The 17,709-nt window shown below is 47.2% G+C and overlaps 1 protein-coding gene across 5 annotated transcripts in view; it reads right to left on the bottom strand.

Moving 5' to 3' along the window:
* Window positions 1-17,709, bottom strand: part of BBS9 (Bardet-Biedl syndrome 9) — a 3,505,410-nt gene that overhangs the window by 3,386,125 nt on the left and 101,576 nt on the right. For all 5 annotated transcript variants that reach the window (XM_069613236.1, XM_069613237.1, XM_069613239.1 and 2 more), the window contains exon 4: window positions 11,634-11,698. In XM_069613236.1, the coding sequence (XP_069469337.1) occupies window positions 11,634-11,698 (65 nt within the window). The remainder of the gene's footprint in view (window positions 1-11,633; window positions 11,699-17,709) is intronic.

The raw sequence follows: 17,709 nt of genomic DNA, 5'->3' as shown, positions 1-17,709 counted from the left end.
TGATTTCACAATCATCCTTACTTCAAAGTTCATTCACAGGTCTGCCTTTCTTCGCGTCTCATCTACACGCGTGCAGCCTTCACTTGCGATATAATGTTGCTACTTCACGCACACCGCTCTCAGGTCGCTTGCCAAATCACCAGATGTGTGCGTGCGTTTCATATCCAATTCACGAGTCAAGGTTAGTACCACAGGCTTCACCTCACCTTCCAAACTCTGCCGTTCACCCAGGAGGCTCGCTGGCATCCTTAAAACACAAAGCAAACTTCTGAGGTGGTATCTGGCCTTCTCCACGTGTCTTTCGCGTCCTGTCAAAGGCAATGACCTCCAGTAGGGAACTCTTGGGGTTTTCAACCCGCTGCTCGCGTCCCTTAGTCCGTCACTCTGCTCCAGTAGGTTAGCCTTCGTCCGGATGTTTTGCTTGTACTCGTTTTCCATCTTGTTCAGAGTGTGTCTCTCGGTTCTGCCTTTTATTTGTGCGAGAAGAGCTGATTAGTATCAGGTGTATGTACTTAAAGTCAGGTGCCTGACGTTGCCTGACCCGACTAGTGGGACTTGTCCAGTAGGATGTGTGAACGTTAAGTGTTAGTCTCAGTAACCCTCTTCCACGGCCCAGTGTTTGTGTAGAAAGAAGCAGGGGTTGGGATCTCGGAGAATCCTAAAAAATAGGATGGGTTAGAAAAACATAATAGGGGGGAATGCCGTGTCTCACCATCGGCTGCCTCACCCCCACTCCCCGAAGACCCCCTCACCCAAGTGATCCTCCTGCACTGGTCCAGCCCCAGCAACTGGATCCAAAAGCAATGGCTGTGTCTTGGCCACCCGGATGACAAGTCCCTGAGGATTAGCGGGTGAGACAGCATTTGGTTTCTCACAGAGATCAGGCAAGTGATGTGTGGGTAAAGGCTGGGTACCGAGGGGTGAAGTTGGATGACAATGCACACGATGGGGCCCCTTTCAACAATTTTAGGGAGCAAGTGTGAAACGCACTGGGATGGGCGTACCCCGACACACCAGACTTGCAGTACACCATGGGGGACGAAGATGCCGCTCAGTACATTTTAAAAGTGCAGGAGACGTGGCGAGTGGAGACGGGTGACCAGTGGGACCGATCAGTTCCTCTTTTCTATTTTGTTATTAAGGGGATTGCCCAAGGAAGTTCAGAAAGCGCTTGACAAACTAGTGGGCATAGAGGCGAAGGGGTGGGCCGAGATTCAGACTATAATAATACACCATTGCAAAAAGATTAAAGACCGAAAAAAGGAAACCGCTCAAAGGTTGCAGGCGAAGGAAGCAAAACTAGAACAGAAGAATTTTGCAAAAATAGCAGTGGAAGGGGCGGTGACGGCGAACACAGACAAATTCAGCAGAGCAGGCTGCACCTCACACAGATTTAAAGATAGCAGTGTTTTGATCAGGAGGAGAGCAGGGGCAGTGGTGTGGCAGACCCCCGCATCAGTATCCTGAGTGGCACCAAGGAGGTCAGCAGCGGGGGAAAGGAGGGTTTCAAGCGATAAGAGGGCTTTGAGGGGGTGTTTGGTGGAATGGGATCCACAAGTGGTATGGGACTGTCTCAGTGTTGGAGCTGCGTGAAGTGGGGACATTTTGCAAGAGAGTGTAGAAGTAGGCAGGGGCAGGGTATAACGCATACAATCAACCTGCCCAGCACTACCACAGCCACCTAGGTTCACCTTCATACCTTATGAAATACACCAGGCCTACACCCAGCTGCCACCAAACCCCTCCCACACAAGCAGGCCCAAGCACCACCTAACATGCAAACGCAAACGGCCAAGCAGGGTGGTCCATGATTTGATCGAATGAGAAATGTGAGAGGGAGAAAAAAGCGAAAGTAATTTAAACGAAATTTTTTTTTCTCCCGCTGACATTTCTGGAAACCCCCACTCACCCACCCCCTTACTCATCTTTTGGCGGCACACATCGCTGTGTGCCGCCGACGCCTCCATTCCTCTGCAAGGCCGGTTTCCTTCACTTACTTGCAAAAGGGTCCTTTTCTTTTTTTACTTTGGTGTTTAGGTCGTGGGGACACCCCTGCAACCCCTGCTGATGCGATTAAAGTGGACAAGGGTGCAGGGGAACCCCCTGCTCCCCTTGTTCACTATAATGGCACTGACTGGGATATTTATTCAAAATTCGTTGGTAATTTCATACAGCTGAAATGTGAAGATATATCCCATTCCATTTTTTTGGGGTCATTTCTACGGATTCCGCCCAGCAGAACACCCTGTAAGGAGACTGACTGCCCCCACCCAATGCAGTGTCAAATGGAATGGTAGCGCCTTATAGAGGGGGTCAGTGTCATGGGGGGAAAACCCCTTTACTATCTCAGGTACTAATTTCGTATCCTGATTAGGACAGCCCCCAGAAAGCTCTTGTGTACCCAGTCATGTCCATGACTACCCAGCCGGAGGACGAACCATTGGTGGACGCTGAGAAAGGCAATAAGCAATTCATCCTTATGGTCGACACAAGTGCCACTAAATCATGCATCAGTGAAGGAGATTTCCATTATCAGGTTAAACTCTTGACACGCAGGGACTCTGGGGCTGTTGCAATGGTTCCCTACACAAAAGAGGTAGCAATCAAAATAGGAGGAAAAGTGGTGCATGCACCCTTTAGGTATTCGGAGTCCTCCCCGATAAATTTGTTGGGACAAGATTTGTTGAGCAAACTGAACATGACCATTTCCTTCATGGACCATGGGGTGGTACGTACCATGAACATCAAACAGGCCAGAGGAGGGGAGGTGGTGGTTCGCGGCATACCGTGGACATGGACATGTTTGTGTACACGATTACAGTATTGCTTGAAGCGGTGCCCCAGATTGGCAAAGCGTGTTGGCGGGTAACCCAAGAGCTTGTGGCAGGTACAATACTTTCCCTAGATTTACAGGGTCTGTTTGTGTCGGCTAAAAGGATTATTGTGGTGGGCACGGACCCTGATGGGTGTGAGTGGCATACTGTATTGTGCATTGACCCAATGGAGCCCCTCAACGAAGTGACAGACACAGAATTGTTTGAAGATCGAGTTGACGATGGGGATATTGCTTTAGCAATTTGCATCCCTTCTGACATTATGGTGCAATATCAAAAAGTGCATTGTTCCTTGATGGCCCTTGTCATCCCCCCCCCTTCACTGAGAAGGACTTGGAGAAGGTCCTAGAGATATTATGGACAACTAATGCTCACAATGTAGGACTCTTGCAGGGGGTTGCACCAGTCTGAATAACACTTAAGCTAGGTGCAGTGTTAACCCTGGGCTAAACAGTACTGTTGTTGAAAAAGGTGGAAGAGGGCATACGGACACAATTGTGGCACTTCTGAATCAGAGAAAAATGGTGCCAGCCACCTCCCCATGCAACAACGGCCATCAATCCAATTAAAAAGGCAAAAGGGGGGAGTTAGAGGATGATACAGGACCGTCGCCCTTTAAATGACATTGTCCAGACAGAATTTCCTGTAGCTCCAAATCCTGCAACGATACTATGCAGCATTCCCATGGAAGCGACCCACTTCACTGTGATCTTAAGAACTCCTTTCTCTCCATACCCTTGCACCCTGATTCGCAGTACCTCACTGCATTCACACATGGAGGAATGTTTCGAGCACACAAGATTGCCCCAAGGGTACTGCGAGTCTCTCAGTATCTTCAACAGAATATTGCATGCAGAATTAGGAAATATTCAACTGCCCAGTACCATTATTCAGTATATTGACGATTTGCTGGTGTGTAGTGATAGTGAGCAGCAGTACCAAAAGGACTCAATCACCCTCCTGCAGATGCTGGCGTTCAAGGGGTAAAAAGGTAGATAAGGCAAAGCTGCAATATTGCCTCCAAAAAGTGCTCTATTTGGGTCAGTTAATATCTGTTCACAGGAAGAACACGATACCGGATCACGCTGCTTTAATGCCAGCACTCCCCAGTCAAAACTGTCAAAGAGATGCAGATATTTCTAGGGTTGTGTAATTACTGTAGGGCATGGATTCTAGGCTATGCAGCAGACTCCAGGCACCCGTCACCAGGGCCTTAAAGAGGCTCAAAAGAATGACCATAAGGTTGCATGGACAGAGGACCTGCTCACCAACACACTAAAGGAAGCAATCTTCACTGTCCCAATGCTGGCTACCCCTGATTACACACAAGAGTGTTATATCGCTTTGCCCATTCAAATGGCCAATTGAGGACCGCAGTACTGATACAGAAGAGCACGATGGGCCACAAGCCATTGGCCTACTACAGCAGACTGCTAGATTCTGTGATGCAGGGCCAGTCCCCATGCGAACAAGCGCTTGCTGCAGCTGCATTTGCGATTGAGAAAAGCTCCACAATTGTCATGGGGTGCTCTGTAACACTGTATATGGGGCACGCAGTGTTCGCCATTTTAGAGCGTTCCAAATCAACTTTGACCATGCAGCGGGCGTACGCATAGGAGATCATTCTGTCCAGGCCAAACATTCATATTGTGAGGTGTAAAACTGCAAATTCTGCCACCTTTTTGACAGAACAGTGTATCGTGGAAGACCTTGCAGCACACGATTGTGTAACATTTGATGGGCGTGGGGAGGATGACATCCCAAAGGCAAGAGAACCCACTTGAGGGGTGGGGGTGCTTTTTATTTTCATTGACGAGTCAGCAATTATCGACCAGGATACAGGTTTGAGGCATACTGGGGCGGCATTAGTATGCCTAGTGGGCAGGGTCTACGATGTATTGGTGCAAAAGAGATTACCCATGCACTATTCGGACCAAGCAGCAAAACTTATAGCACTCATTGAGGCGCTTCTGGCGTCTCAAGGGCGTCGCGTCATTATCTATTCGGATTCAGCCTTGTGCACACCCTAATGCGAAATGTGTGGCCACATTTTTGGTCAGAGGGCTTTCCTCGATAAGGCGTGTGCAAAGTTTTAAGGTCAGACAACGGCACACACTTTTTCAATGAGCTCTTCAAAGAGATCGCTGCAATATTGGGCATTAAGCATCAGATGAGTAAAATTGACCATTCTAGGCCAACGGGATTTTGGAGAGGGTAAATGGTCTTCTAAAGAGAAACTTGTCTAAGCTTTGCACCACCTTAAAGAAAAAGTGGGTGCACTGCTTACCTCTCGCTCTATTTAGCATGCAAACGCAGCACTATAAGGATCATCACTTATTACCCCACGAGGTGGTAACCGGGCAACGTATGCGCACACTCCTATCCCCAATCAGGAGAGCATGTGATGCTCACATGGCTGCATCTGTTTTAGGGGATGAATTTCGTAGCTACATGTGTGCCCTAACCAAAGACATAAAATGTATCTCAACAGATGGCCCCGCCAAGAACTGCAGAGACGACCAGTGCTGCATCTGATACTTTAACATCGCCTCCTCTCCAGCTTTTCCCTGGTGACCACATCTTTGTAATCTGCCGGTGGAGCGAGCCTAGGTATAACGGTCCCTTTGAGGTCATCTATGCTACTCCTCTTGTGGTAAAGGGTTGTGAATTACGGTACTGGGTGCATGTATCTGATGTTCGCAAGCCACCCCAGGCCATACTCCCCAACCAAACTCAGTAAAGTACCAAACAGTACATGTTAAGTGCCCACCAGTAAAAACTCTTCTCCTGGTAAATATTCTAGAGAACAAGGTGTAGCTGCAGAGTGACTGCTGTTGTCTTACTAATGTGTGTTTGACTTTATTTTTCCAAAGTTCTATAATGAGCCTACCTCTGTGATAAATAGGAATGCTGCTATGCATTGTTCTCCCTCTTCCCCTCACTCTCTCCCATTTCCCTTTCTATGGTGTCTCTCTCTCTCTCTCTCATCTATTTACCTCGCAATGGATATACATGGGTCCAACAACTACATCTACAAAAAGCAACATTTTCGTTTTCAGAAAGAATCTCTTATAACTGTGTTTTCCCCCACGTGCATATGTGTAATGCATTGGGGTAGCTGGGATATTTGCATTTCTATGTTTGGATTAGGAATATATTTAGGGTGTAGATTTATATGAGGTGCTCATATAAAAAGGGGGGAATAAGAAAAACTATTACTTAATAATAATACTGCGGCCGCGGTCCACGATATGCAACCTGATACATCTGCAAATGATACACGTGTCACCCAGGAACTTATTGGGGAATCTCGCAAAATTTACTCATCTCATTGTTATTTCCTAGTGTGTTTTCTAACATAATAACACATTTCTTTCCCTTTCTAGTATTTCACATTTTAGAGACCTGAAACTTTTTTTAAAGACAAGCAAGAAGGGCCAAATATGATCAGTACCAAGGACTTGGGTTAGATACAAAAGAAGATGTGCACCATCCAGAGTTAAGTAATAGCTGGTATGCAGACATGAGCTCAGTGGGGAAAACTTAAGTAAATGAAAGTTGTGTGCTCCTTGATTCCACACATGTCGGGGGCCCGAAGGCATTACTGCCACAGGAAATTCCTCCATCTGACCTTGTACAGGTTGCGAAGCACTTTCCAGGCATGAAGCTTGCATCTTAAAGTAATGGACCCCGATCAACAGCAATGTGTCCAAAATCTCAAAACTATACAGTGCCTGCAAAGACCCTATCTAAAATTGGAAGGTGCGAGTTTCCAGGCTAGCAGATGGCAAGAAACTACAATGAGCTGTATAACAGGTGGACTCGTAGAATTTGGAGAAGTGATCGAAAAAGTGAACAGTATGCAGCAGGTACTGGAATTAACAAATAGCAAAACTCACTTGGATCAAGGCAATGGAAAAAACAGCGAAAGTACAAAAGCAGGAAGACTACGAACTGTTTTTTTTTACAATGAAGGAAGCGTCTTTGTGGGGACCAACAGTAGGTGCAACAAAACATAAATCCCAGATCTCAAAAAAGGGACAGCAGCCGTGATGGACAACTACTGGGTGTGTGGCCAGCAGCCATTCAGGCACCTCCTGCCATCATGGAGGGGTGCCTGTTTGCTGGCCTCATTACACACAGCACTTTTGGTGGTCCCTGAAGAACATTTGATAGTGGCACCAGGTGGCCTCAGACTCAATACCTGCACCGCTGTCCGACATCCCCCACCGCAGTGCCATGGCAGAAGCCCATATTCTGTATCCTGCCAGAAAAGGAGAAAAAATATAAACACGGAGAAAGGGGAAGGCCGATCTATCGAAAGATTCTTCGAAATTGCTTAAAGAAATACCAAATCGTTATCGACCCTACAGCAAAGAAACATTTTTTGCCTCATTACTGTCACCAGGAGTGCAGACCGCCGCGAATGCCAAATGGCTGGAAATTGTGCGGTGGGGGGTGACCCAACTGGCCAATGAAACTGAACAAGGCCTAAATCCGATCAAGATGGAAATGCTCACAATCTGGCTGATGTTGCAGAATCGTTACGGGTTGGACCTCCTCAAGGCCATGGAGGGAGGGGTCTGCAGGAAGATTGGCAATTCATGTTGCACCTACGCACCTCCTAATGACGCAGAGAATGGGTCCCTTACCAACATAAAAGGGGCTGTGCACACCCTCGGCACTCACATGCAAACAGTAGCTGGAATACAATTTGACCGATTGGTTCGATAACCTTTTTTCGTGGGAGCCATCCTGGATGGGGGCCATTGTGAAGATGCTGGTTCCTGTGATCGTGTTTGTGCTGCACCTGCCAGCTCGGACTTCAATGCTGTGCTAAAGTAGTGCCTAGCAGAGCAATGATGATGGTTTAAATTTGGGTACAGGAGGCACCTTGTGGTACAAACGACAGCACAGTTGGGACTGATGACCCAACAAGTCATGCATGGTTGCGGTAGAGCAATGTCTTCACCCCCCTTTGGCCCCCCTCTGCCCCTCCAAGTACTGCCACAGTTCCCCCATCTGACCCCGAGAACTACACAGAACACTGGATAGATTCAGCAGGGGATGGAGGATGTATATACATAGCATGTAGTCCCGAGCAATATGCACAGGCAGGGGAAATGTTTACGGTCCGTATGCAAGGCATGAGTATCAAAGGAAGGGTCACCTCCATACTGGGAAGCTTAAAGATTGGAAAGGGAATGAAGGGGTGAGAAGAACGAGGGGCCAACATGGGAGTTTGTCAATGTCGTATTAGCAAAGGGGGTGAATGTTCAGAAGGGGGGTGATCGTCACAGGCCCCAAGTGCATTCAGATGAGGCAGAGGCCTGGAAGTGTGCAGCAGGTACTCTGGGAGGGATAGTGCAGGGAGGATGGGCGATATTTTTTGTTCTAGCGAACATGGGGAACCAAACGCCATCTTCTATAGTAGCAGCCATATTGGAATCAAAGCCTAACTTTGCACTGCAGCCAGGGCCACAGGCCCAAGCCACAAACATGGAAAGTGCATGCATGCGTGAATAGGGAGTAGCTTGGGCAACAGTGAGAAAGGCCAGAGAGCCTGCCTTGTTTTTCTATGCCTAATAGCAACTTAAATGTAGCTTCATTTCTGATGACGAACAAGGAGGAGCCCAGGTGCAAGAAGACAGCCAGAAGGGGCTGGGACCAATGGCCTGCCATCCCTTATGGAGCAGATAGCCTATGTATAGGGTCGCACCAACCAGCCATTTGTATGTTATGTAATTTACGTCACTGATGATGCTGTGTGCCTTCATAAAGTGTTGCTCCTACTGATTTTGCCAGAAGGTTCCGTGGCAGCAGAGTACTTTGCTGGTGCATTTCTATTTTTGTGGAAATAAAACTATGGTCTCCTTGCAAGAGGTTTGCTGGGACCATTTCCATAGTCGGTTGCATTTTTTCTGGTGCGAGTGTTGAGGTGTTTCTCTACACCCCTCCAGTTCCTCTAGAGCAAAACACTTTGGGTGTAACAGAGGGGCAAGAACAGGGATTGGACCACGAAGTCAGGTAAGCTTTAGTCAAATCAGGAAGGGGTCTCTCATCCATTCTTTAGATTCTCCCAGAGCCTCTCAAATCCTCTCAAGACACAGAGATTCACTTCAGAAAAACTCCCTGGACTTCCTTTGAGAAAGTTTGGCTTTCCAAAGCCCTCAGACTGAGGTCAAGAAGGAGCTGTCTGAGGCAGAAGAAAGATCTGCCCCTGAACGGAACCATCCTGTCGTCGAGTTTACCCCCCCCCACCCCCTCCACCAAGCGGTCTTCACAGCAGCTGGAGGGCCAGACCAGCCAAAGCTCTTGGTTCCACCGAACTGGCGCTTTCTGTTTATTGCGCAATGAACGAGACAGAAGGCGCCAGCGCTGGCTTTTGTGCTCCTCCACCATGTCGAACTATTGCTTGCACTTTGAAACAGCTTGACACTGCCTCGTGCCCTATCGAAGCCCATCACCTTATAGGCCTGAATCAACTGCTCGATGCCAGGACCGAATCCGAATCACTGGTGAGTCACACACCGACTCTGACCAGGGGTTACAACCATGGCTCAGCCCAGCAAGCCCTTGAGTAGCCGCCTCACTGACCTGCACATCGACTTCCCCCAAAAGTCACCACTTTGACGACTGTTGCCTGCTGGTATGTCACTCAGCAACCCCTCCCAGCGGCTAAAGCCTGACTCGACCTGGCTCAACTGAATAGCAATCCTGGGACTACTCTGATGTGCGTGATTGGGAGCACCACTTCTGCTGCACAGAACCACCACATTTGTCCCTACTCAGCGCCCACCAAGAACTGAATCCAGGTACTGTTGACCCTGAAGGGCCCCATCGGTCCACTAGGGCCCTAGAGACTGGTTAGGTCACAATTGTACCTGTTTTCAACATCGACATATCCTTTTTGTGGTTAGTAATTCTCCCAACACCCCTGGATCCACATTGAGTGATTTTTTTTTTTTTACATCTTCTCTGTTCTTCCTTCGGGTGGGATTTTGTACAGTAATTCTTTATCTGTTCTATTACTGGTGGTGTGTTTAATGAAAGTATATATTTTTTTTTATAGAACCTTGAATGGACATTACCTTTGGACTGTGAGCCTGTGTTGTTTGGGTCATTACTGGTTCACCTTCACACCCCTCTTAAGAGCATAGCCTTCCATTAGCCTACGTTACCACAAAAGGCAAAGGAGATATATTGCTTAACTGTCCCTGTTTAATCTTAATGATTGAATTCTATGGCTTTGTTAAGCATAGAGTCGGGAATGGTTCAAGAGAAATCTAGATGCAAATATATAGTTTTTTCTCTGCAGTGTTTCAGACATCAGCCTTGGTCAGCAGAAAGCATATACTCATTGGTTGCTTATTATTTCTACAATTACTTGAATTTGTCTGCTGTGTGGGCATGAACTGAAACGCTAAGTGAATTTTGATGTTTGGTACAAGCCTTTTTGTTTTCTCTGCTGTCCAATCATGTAATTTTTTTCCAAGGGCATGTACTTTGGACACGTTAATACAGAAAGAAAATAGTAGGTTGAACTGTTAGGTTATCATTTCATTAAATACAAATACTTGTATAAAAATAATGTTCCTTTTTGTTCTTTCAAAATTAATATATTATTCGAAAACAAAATGAAAACGTCTTCAATATAGCACATCCTCTTGGGCAAACATGTCACAGAGATGTGTAATGTTTATATTTTATTAACAACTAGATTATCAATTTAAAGCCTAGACGAGTTTGTTGACTTTGATGCGAGGTATGTGATCCCTTCATTTCCCTGATTGGGAGGGGGCATGGGTTTCCAGGGGGTAGTGGGTGATGAGGAGGAGCTAGATATGATGGGTTTTCGGGGGGCAGGGAGGGGAAGGGAAGGCGGTCTGTGCCCCAAGCCCCACAAACTTAAGATGGCCATGGGAATGGGGTCAGGAACCTAAAAAGCCTCCATATCTTCTTCCAGTCCAAGGAGAATCCTAAGCAGTCCTGCCCAGCACTATCTAATTGGGACTGCTCTGGTGGTGTGGGGTGGTCGCTGTGTTGGTGCCCACAGTGTAGTGCAGTATGTGCATTGCCTGGTGGAATATGTTTGGTCAATGTATGTGCACTGTGTGGTTTGTGTGTGATGCAAGTGTTGTTAGATTTGAGTGTTGTGTCAAAGTATTGTTTCATCTTGTCGAAGATGTGCCAAGTAAGGCGTGCATTGCGTTGTGTGTGTAGCGATGTGGGATTTGTAAAAGTAATCTGTGAGTTGTGTGCTGGACACCATGTGTGCCGGGTGCGAGTCATGGTAGGTGGAGTGCTGTGCTGTTTCTTCTGTTGAGTATGTGCATTAAAGCAACTAAGACATTAAGGGTGGGAAGTGTATCTAAATATCATATGCATTAATCTACGAGGGAGCTGCCATTGGAAGCGGATTAGCTACCTCCCTAGAGAGTGCAATCTTTAATAATGCCATGTCGCCAGGACAAGGTGAGATAGGTCAGTGGACTAATGCATCCATTGTAGTAGAGTCCCATGTGTGCTCTGAAGATCACAGTTCACCCATTCGAATTTTAACTGAGTTACTCAGATTCTGGTCCTTCAAATATCAACAAAAAGATACCACAAGGCTGAAAAAGAACACCAGTTTTCATTGCCTACGTAGGATGAAAGGTAATAGAGGGGGCTATTTGACTGTACTCATTACTATTATTATAATTGAGACAACATTCAGAAAATCTGCCAGAAACAAATATGGATTTCACAATATAATTTAGTAAACTGTTAATTTTCAACTTTCATACTGTTCTTTACCTGAGACTGCATACACACACAATCTTCTGGGGTGCAGCACTGCCAGATGAAGTAGCTCAGTTCCACTGCCAAAAATATAAAAAACAACATTATATGTGTGCTTAAATAAAGGCCGAGTACAGTAAAGCAGTTCAATGTTTGGACTGTCATCGCCTCTGGAGTCTTCCCATCCCCTCTTAAGCACTCCCTTGGGCACCCCCTTCTTAAGAAACCCTCTTCCGACCCTTCCTGCCCAGCTAACCATCACCCAATCTCCATCACTCCCTTCCTGGGCAAGCTCCTGGAGAAACTGGCCATCTCCCAGCTTAATCTCCATGCTGAATCTGTTGGTCGTCTTCATGACCATCAGTCTGGCTTCAGAGCTGCCAGAAGCACGCAAACTGCTCTCCTGAACATCCGTGAGGACCTGCTCTCGAACCTTGACTCTAACATTCCATGTGTCCTCAATTTGCTTGATCTCTCTTCTGCCTTTGATACTGTCAACCATACCATCCTGCTCAACCGTCTCCGTGATAACCTGGGTATCACTGGTCAGGCTCTGGCGTGGCTGACCTCTTTCCTCTCCAATCGACCCTCCCAGGTCCAACTGGGGTCTTTCCTCTCCGACATCTTTTTCTCTACCTGTGGTGTCACCCAGGGATCTAACCTCTCTCCCTGGCTGTTCAACCAGTATCTGGCACTTCTCGCCCACCGCATCGCTGCTCTCTGCCCCAACTTTCAGTGCTATGCGGACGATACCCAGCTCATTTTCAGGCTACCCTCGGCCTCGTCTTCTCCTTCCCTCATCTCTGACTGTCTTTCTGCTATCCAGGAATGGTGTGCTGCCAACGACCTCTGCTTTAATGCCAGTAAGACTGAGATTCTACTCATCGGCACTCCCACTCCCCCCTTCCCTGCAGCTCTCTGGCCGGCCTCTCTGGGCCCTCTTCCTGCTCCTACCTGCAAGGCAAAAAACCTCGGGGTTATCTTCAACTCCACACTCTCTTTCTCTCCTCACATATCCGACGTCTCTAAGAAGTCACACTACCAGCTACACCTCCTCAGAGGTATCCTTCCTTTCCTCTCCTTCCCCCAGAAGCTCACTGTCTCTAGAGCCCTGGTTCTCTCGAAGCTGGACTACTGTAACAGCCTCTATCTAAATCTGCCCGCCTCTACCCTCCGCCCTTTGCAACTTATCCAGAACAGGACTGCGAGACTTGTCCTTGGCCTCAAGCCCAGGGACCGTATCTATCCAGGACTGAAATCACTACACTGGCTCCCAGTGACTGCGAGGATCAAGTTCAAAACCCTCTGCATTGCCCACAAGGCCGTCTGGGGCCTTGGGCCAAAATACCTTCAACTCTCTCTTCCTAAATATCTTCCTTCTCGAGCTCTTCGCTCATCCGCCTCCAACTCCCTCAGGGTCAGCCGCTTCTCCAAACAACGAGTTGGGGGCAGATCTCTCTCCGCTGCAGGGGCCTCCCTCTGGAACAGCCTTCCTGAAACTTGAGTAGAACCATCTCCGGTTCCGGAAGCACCTCAAAACCTTCCTCTTTGCCTCCGCTTTCTCTCCCCCTCTCCCCTACTAATACTACTGAAACTAATCTGCAACTGGGCCACTCACCGTTCTCGGTCCTCGGCCCAGCCACTCTCCCCTGCACTGCCTCCCCGGCAACCCCTGCACTGCGGGACTGTGTCTGTATCCCTACAGCCCCCTTTCCCAGCACTTGTCTGCACTTACCTCGCACTTGCCACCAGCTGGCCCTTGTTATTTATCCTGTATGCTAATAACCCTGTACTGCACTTTCCCCTCTCCCTTTCCCCCATGCACTTTTCCCTTCCCCTCTACCCTTGCACTTGCGCGATCTGAATGACACCTGGCCTAGTAGGATCGTTGTCCGTTTCCCCTTGTCCCCCCCCCCGCCTCGTCGCGCCTTGAAACACTTGTGTATAGGCGCGTTACAAATGCCATATCATCCTCCCGATGTATTTAACTGTAAAACAATTCCCTTTTCTTAAAAGTGCACATTTAGTCATTCAAAAGGAGCACGTTTTGTTTCATATCAATAAAGCTTCTCCTTATGGCTTCAGTTTATGGGAACCAGTAAAATATATATTTTCATATAAAAAAATTTAATCTGGAGATATCTGCGTCCTGACCCTTCGATTCACCCATTGAATAGAGTTGTGAGCAACTGAGCAATGACTCCTAGCCACTGTCAGGGAAAAATGCAAATGCGTGCGCAAAGAATGTTCATGGGTAATGTAATAGCAAGTGTAAAGAGTATGTTGATTTGAAGAAAAAAAAAAGAAAAGAAACAAAATATATTTTAAACCCAATACAGCAGAAGAGCGATACCATTTTGAAAGTGTGTGCCTGCAAACAGAAAAGGAAATGTTAGCTTGACAACTATTAATGTAATACATTTATTCGAATGCTTAAGCTTCACTAGCAAATTATTAGGTCATGCTTACATTGCCACAATGATATTCCAGCAAGCTGATCAAATTACTTCAACACATGTTGTTAGTGAGCTATTAAGGCTTAATTGTATTAGAAGTGCACATCTGTGCAGATTATCGAATGTGAACTTGAAAATTACCTTGAGTGTCTTGGTTTGTACAGCTCCACAGTGCCATTATTTGGTTCATTGAGGAAAACAAAATCCTTGTGAGGTGTGAGGTCAGGAAATCTTCCACGTGTTGCATTGAGTGCAATTATAAAGAACTCATGGTGGCAAGAATAAAGACAGACACATATGAAGGGTGTTTATTGAACTTTATAATGGGTGAGATAAACGCCTAATCTAAACCTAAATGTAAGATGGGAGCAAGCTACCACCATCAAATAAGGAAGTCCTAGTGGCGTTTTGTCAAATAAAGGGCCTATACTAAAAAAAAACGATTGCTAATCCTTACCACTACGTTTACAAAAGAGTTTGGCATAATATTCACCAAAGAAAAAGAAAGAAGTGTTCACCAAAAAATAAGTCAGGGAGGTATGGCTGGGTCTCCCTTCCCCACGTTTTTAGCACGGGATAAGACGTGACTTCTTAGCACAGCACACTCCTGGGCCTCTCCAGCACGAGGTTCACAAGTCAAGTTCAATGATACCAAGACCTTCAGGGGCCAAGTCTCTTTGCTACAAAGTCTCTTGTCTTAGAAGGCATGTTGGTTCAAAACAAACAACAAATGTTCCTTAGGTAATCTTGCACCTTGGGCGATTGCTCTTCGCCCCTTGGATCTCCCTCCGCTGGGCTCGGATCCTCCTTCCAACTTGGGCCTCCCTCCGTCGGGTTCACTACTGCCTTTCACACAATACAGCTCACAATATTCAAGACCCTTAAATGTCCTTTCAAACCACTTGCCACTGCAGACAACCCTCGACCGGGTTCACTCTTGTCTACACAATGTTCACAGGTGTATTACTCTTCACCCCAAATCGCAGGCATCCCTCCACTGGGTTCACATTTGCCAATATCAGTTTCCTTTGCTTTTATCACGATACAGGATTCACCTGTTTTAGTTCTCCCTTGTCAATGGGTCAGAGACTTTCGAATTTACAAGGGATTTGACGTGACCCTTGTAAGACCTCTCAGACCCCTCACGCCACCCTTTTCCTAGGGCCTTCTGGTACTTGTAGGTTCAACAAAAAAGGGCCCGCGATAGTCGTTTGAATGAGTACTCCTGTTGCGCCTGACCACTCTGCAGCTGGCCCTTCTCTCTGGGCTTTCTCCGACATTCAAAACACACAAGCTCTTTGTTTACAAGTTCTTGAGTTCATCTAATGTTTCCACTTGCAACCTTGCATTCAATGCAGTTAACTTCGGTATCAGCTTCCTCTGACTCACTGATTGCGCTGAGTCCACTGGTTTGGCTTGCTTATGGAGTCAAGGACAATACCACGGTAGCCAGCGTGCCTCCTCGCCCGAGTTATCAAAGCGGGGAGGCCCCCATGCACCGTTGACATCAGGCCCTCCACAAGTCAGCTGTACTTCCTGGTTTTAGAATTACCAGGTTACTCACCGTAGTGACCACCTTACTCCTAGTCCATAGTCCCCTTTCCTCCATACTTGTGGGACATCTTTCCGTCCTGTGGGACGGGACTGGAGCACTTTGTAAAAAGCATTCACATTTTTCCAAAAATGTGTCCTTCCTCTCTTTCCCGCGTGGGGCCCGGCACACGGCCGTAGCCCCGCCCACCTTGGCTCCGCCCCGCGCATCGCCCCTCAGTCCTTTTCTTTGCCAGGTCAGAGACCCATTACCAATAACAGAGGAACCTTATTAGAGGGGACGGCGGGCGGGCGTATGGAGGAAAGGGGACTATGGACTAGGAGTAAGGTGGTCACTACGGTGAGTAACCTGGTAATACTCCTACGTCCCGTCTCCTTTCCTCCATACTTGTGGGAGATTCCCAAGCACTCCTTACAGGAACTACGGGTGGATGGAAATACCCCTTACTGGAAAAGGTTCTTCAGCACAGGCTGACCAAACTGAGCATCAGCTCTAGAACTCATATCGAGGCAGTCATGCTTACAGAAAGCAGATGGAGAGGCCCAAGTAGCTGCCCTAGCGATGGACTCCCAGGGAACATACTTCTGAAAAGCAACCGCAGCTGCCTTGCCCCGCACCATGTGTGCATGAATACCTTTAGGAGGTTTCAGCTTTTGGACAATGAAAGACTCCATGATGCAGGCGGCAATCCACCTAGAAATAGTTGCCTTAGACGCCTGCTTGCCTTGAGGGTTGCCAAAAGTCACAAAAAGTTGAGAAGGACGTCTAAGCTCGGACGTCCTATCCAGGTAGAACTTAAGAGCTCTTCGGACATCAAGACAGTGAAGAACCCTCTCTGCCTCAGAGGCGGGGTTCGGAAAAAAGACCGGTAGGGAAATCGATTGATTCAAATGGAATTCAGTCACTACCTTCGGCAGAAAAGCCGGATTAGTTCAAAGGAATACCTTGTCCTTGTGAAAGACCAAGAAAGGATGCTCCACTGACAATGCCTGGAGCTCACTCACTCACTCTCCTTGCCGATGTGACGGCGACCAAAAAGGACACTTTCCAAGACAAGTACTTGAGGTCCACAGTAGCCATTGGCTCAAAGGGTTTATGGCACAGCGCCGTCAGGACAACATTCAGGTCCCATGGCCGGTGCGGATTACGAACTGGAGGGTAAAGGCGTGTTAAACCAGCGAAATGCCTCTTTACCACTGGGTTAGTCAGAGAATACGAACACTGATCCGTAGAAAGATAAGCAGAGAACGCTGAAAAGTAAGTCCTGCATGACAGAACATGAACCCCTGACTCTGCTAGGGAGGACACGAAGGACAACACCGTGTCAACCGTAGCCCCCTTGGATCCAATTTCTTCTCTAGACACCAATGACAGAACCTGAGCCATTTACTCTTGTACTGAGATCTGGTCGAGGGTTTTCTGGCTGCCTGGATAATACGCATGTTATCCGCAGACAAATTCAGATGCTCTAAGGACCTGAACTTGGGCACCATGCCTCCAAGCTGAGCGATTGTGGGGAGGGGTGCTGTTAGGCAGAAACCTGTGCAGGTCCCTTAGGGACCACTGCAAAAGATTTAAGACTACAGGTGTTGACAGTAAACCCACTTGGTAGCAGTCCGTACCACCCAGATTTACCTGGTAGCTGTGGCTGAGCAGTCAGACTTCCCTCAAGAAGAGTTAGGCAGTATGCAAAGTATACTCAATAGGCCCTCAGATACAATAATACAAGCAAACACTGACCAGAGCTTTGGTATCAAAGTATATAATTATTTATTTAAAGACACACAGTTGAAACACTCCAGCACTCTTATTGTAAAATATTCTAAACACAGTTACTATTATGATATATACACCCCTTTTTCCCTATTAGAAAATCACAGTAAAACACCACTTATTTTCATACAGAGGTGAGCGCTTAACTAGATTGCACTCTAATAAGTTTGTGAAAAAGGGAGGGAAAAAGACAGAATATGAAGAGGTACACCACTCTACGATTCCAGAACACTGTTAGCAAGGCAGAGAGCAAAAAGTCACTGGTGAGCCAAAGTCCAAAGGCTGGGCCCACTCTCAGAGAGAGCAGAGC

This window comes from Ambystoma mexicanum, chromosome 5p, assembly GCF_040938575.1.
Source record: "Ambystoma mexicanum isolate Mex_15411 chromosome 5p, UKY_AmexF1_1, whole genome shotgun sequence".
Classification (NCBI taxonomy): Eukaryota; Metazoa; Chordata; class Amphibia; order Caudata; family Ambystomatidae; genus Ambystoma; species Ambystoma mexicanum.
This window is presented reverse-complemented; position numbering and strand designations above follow the sequence as displayed.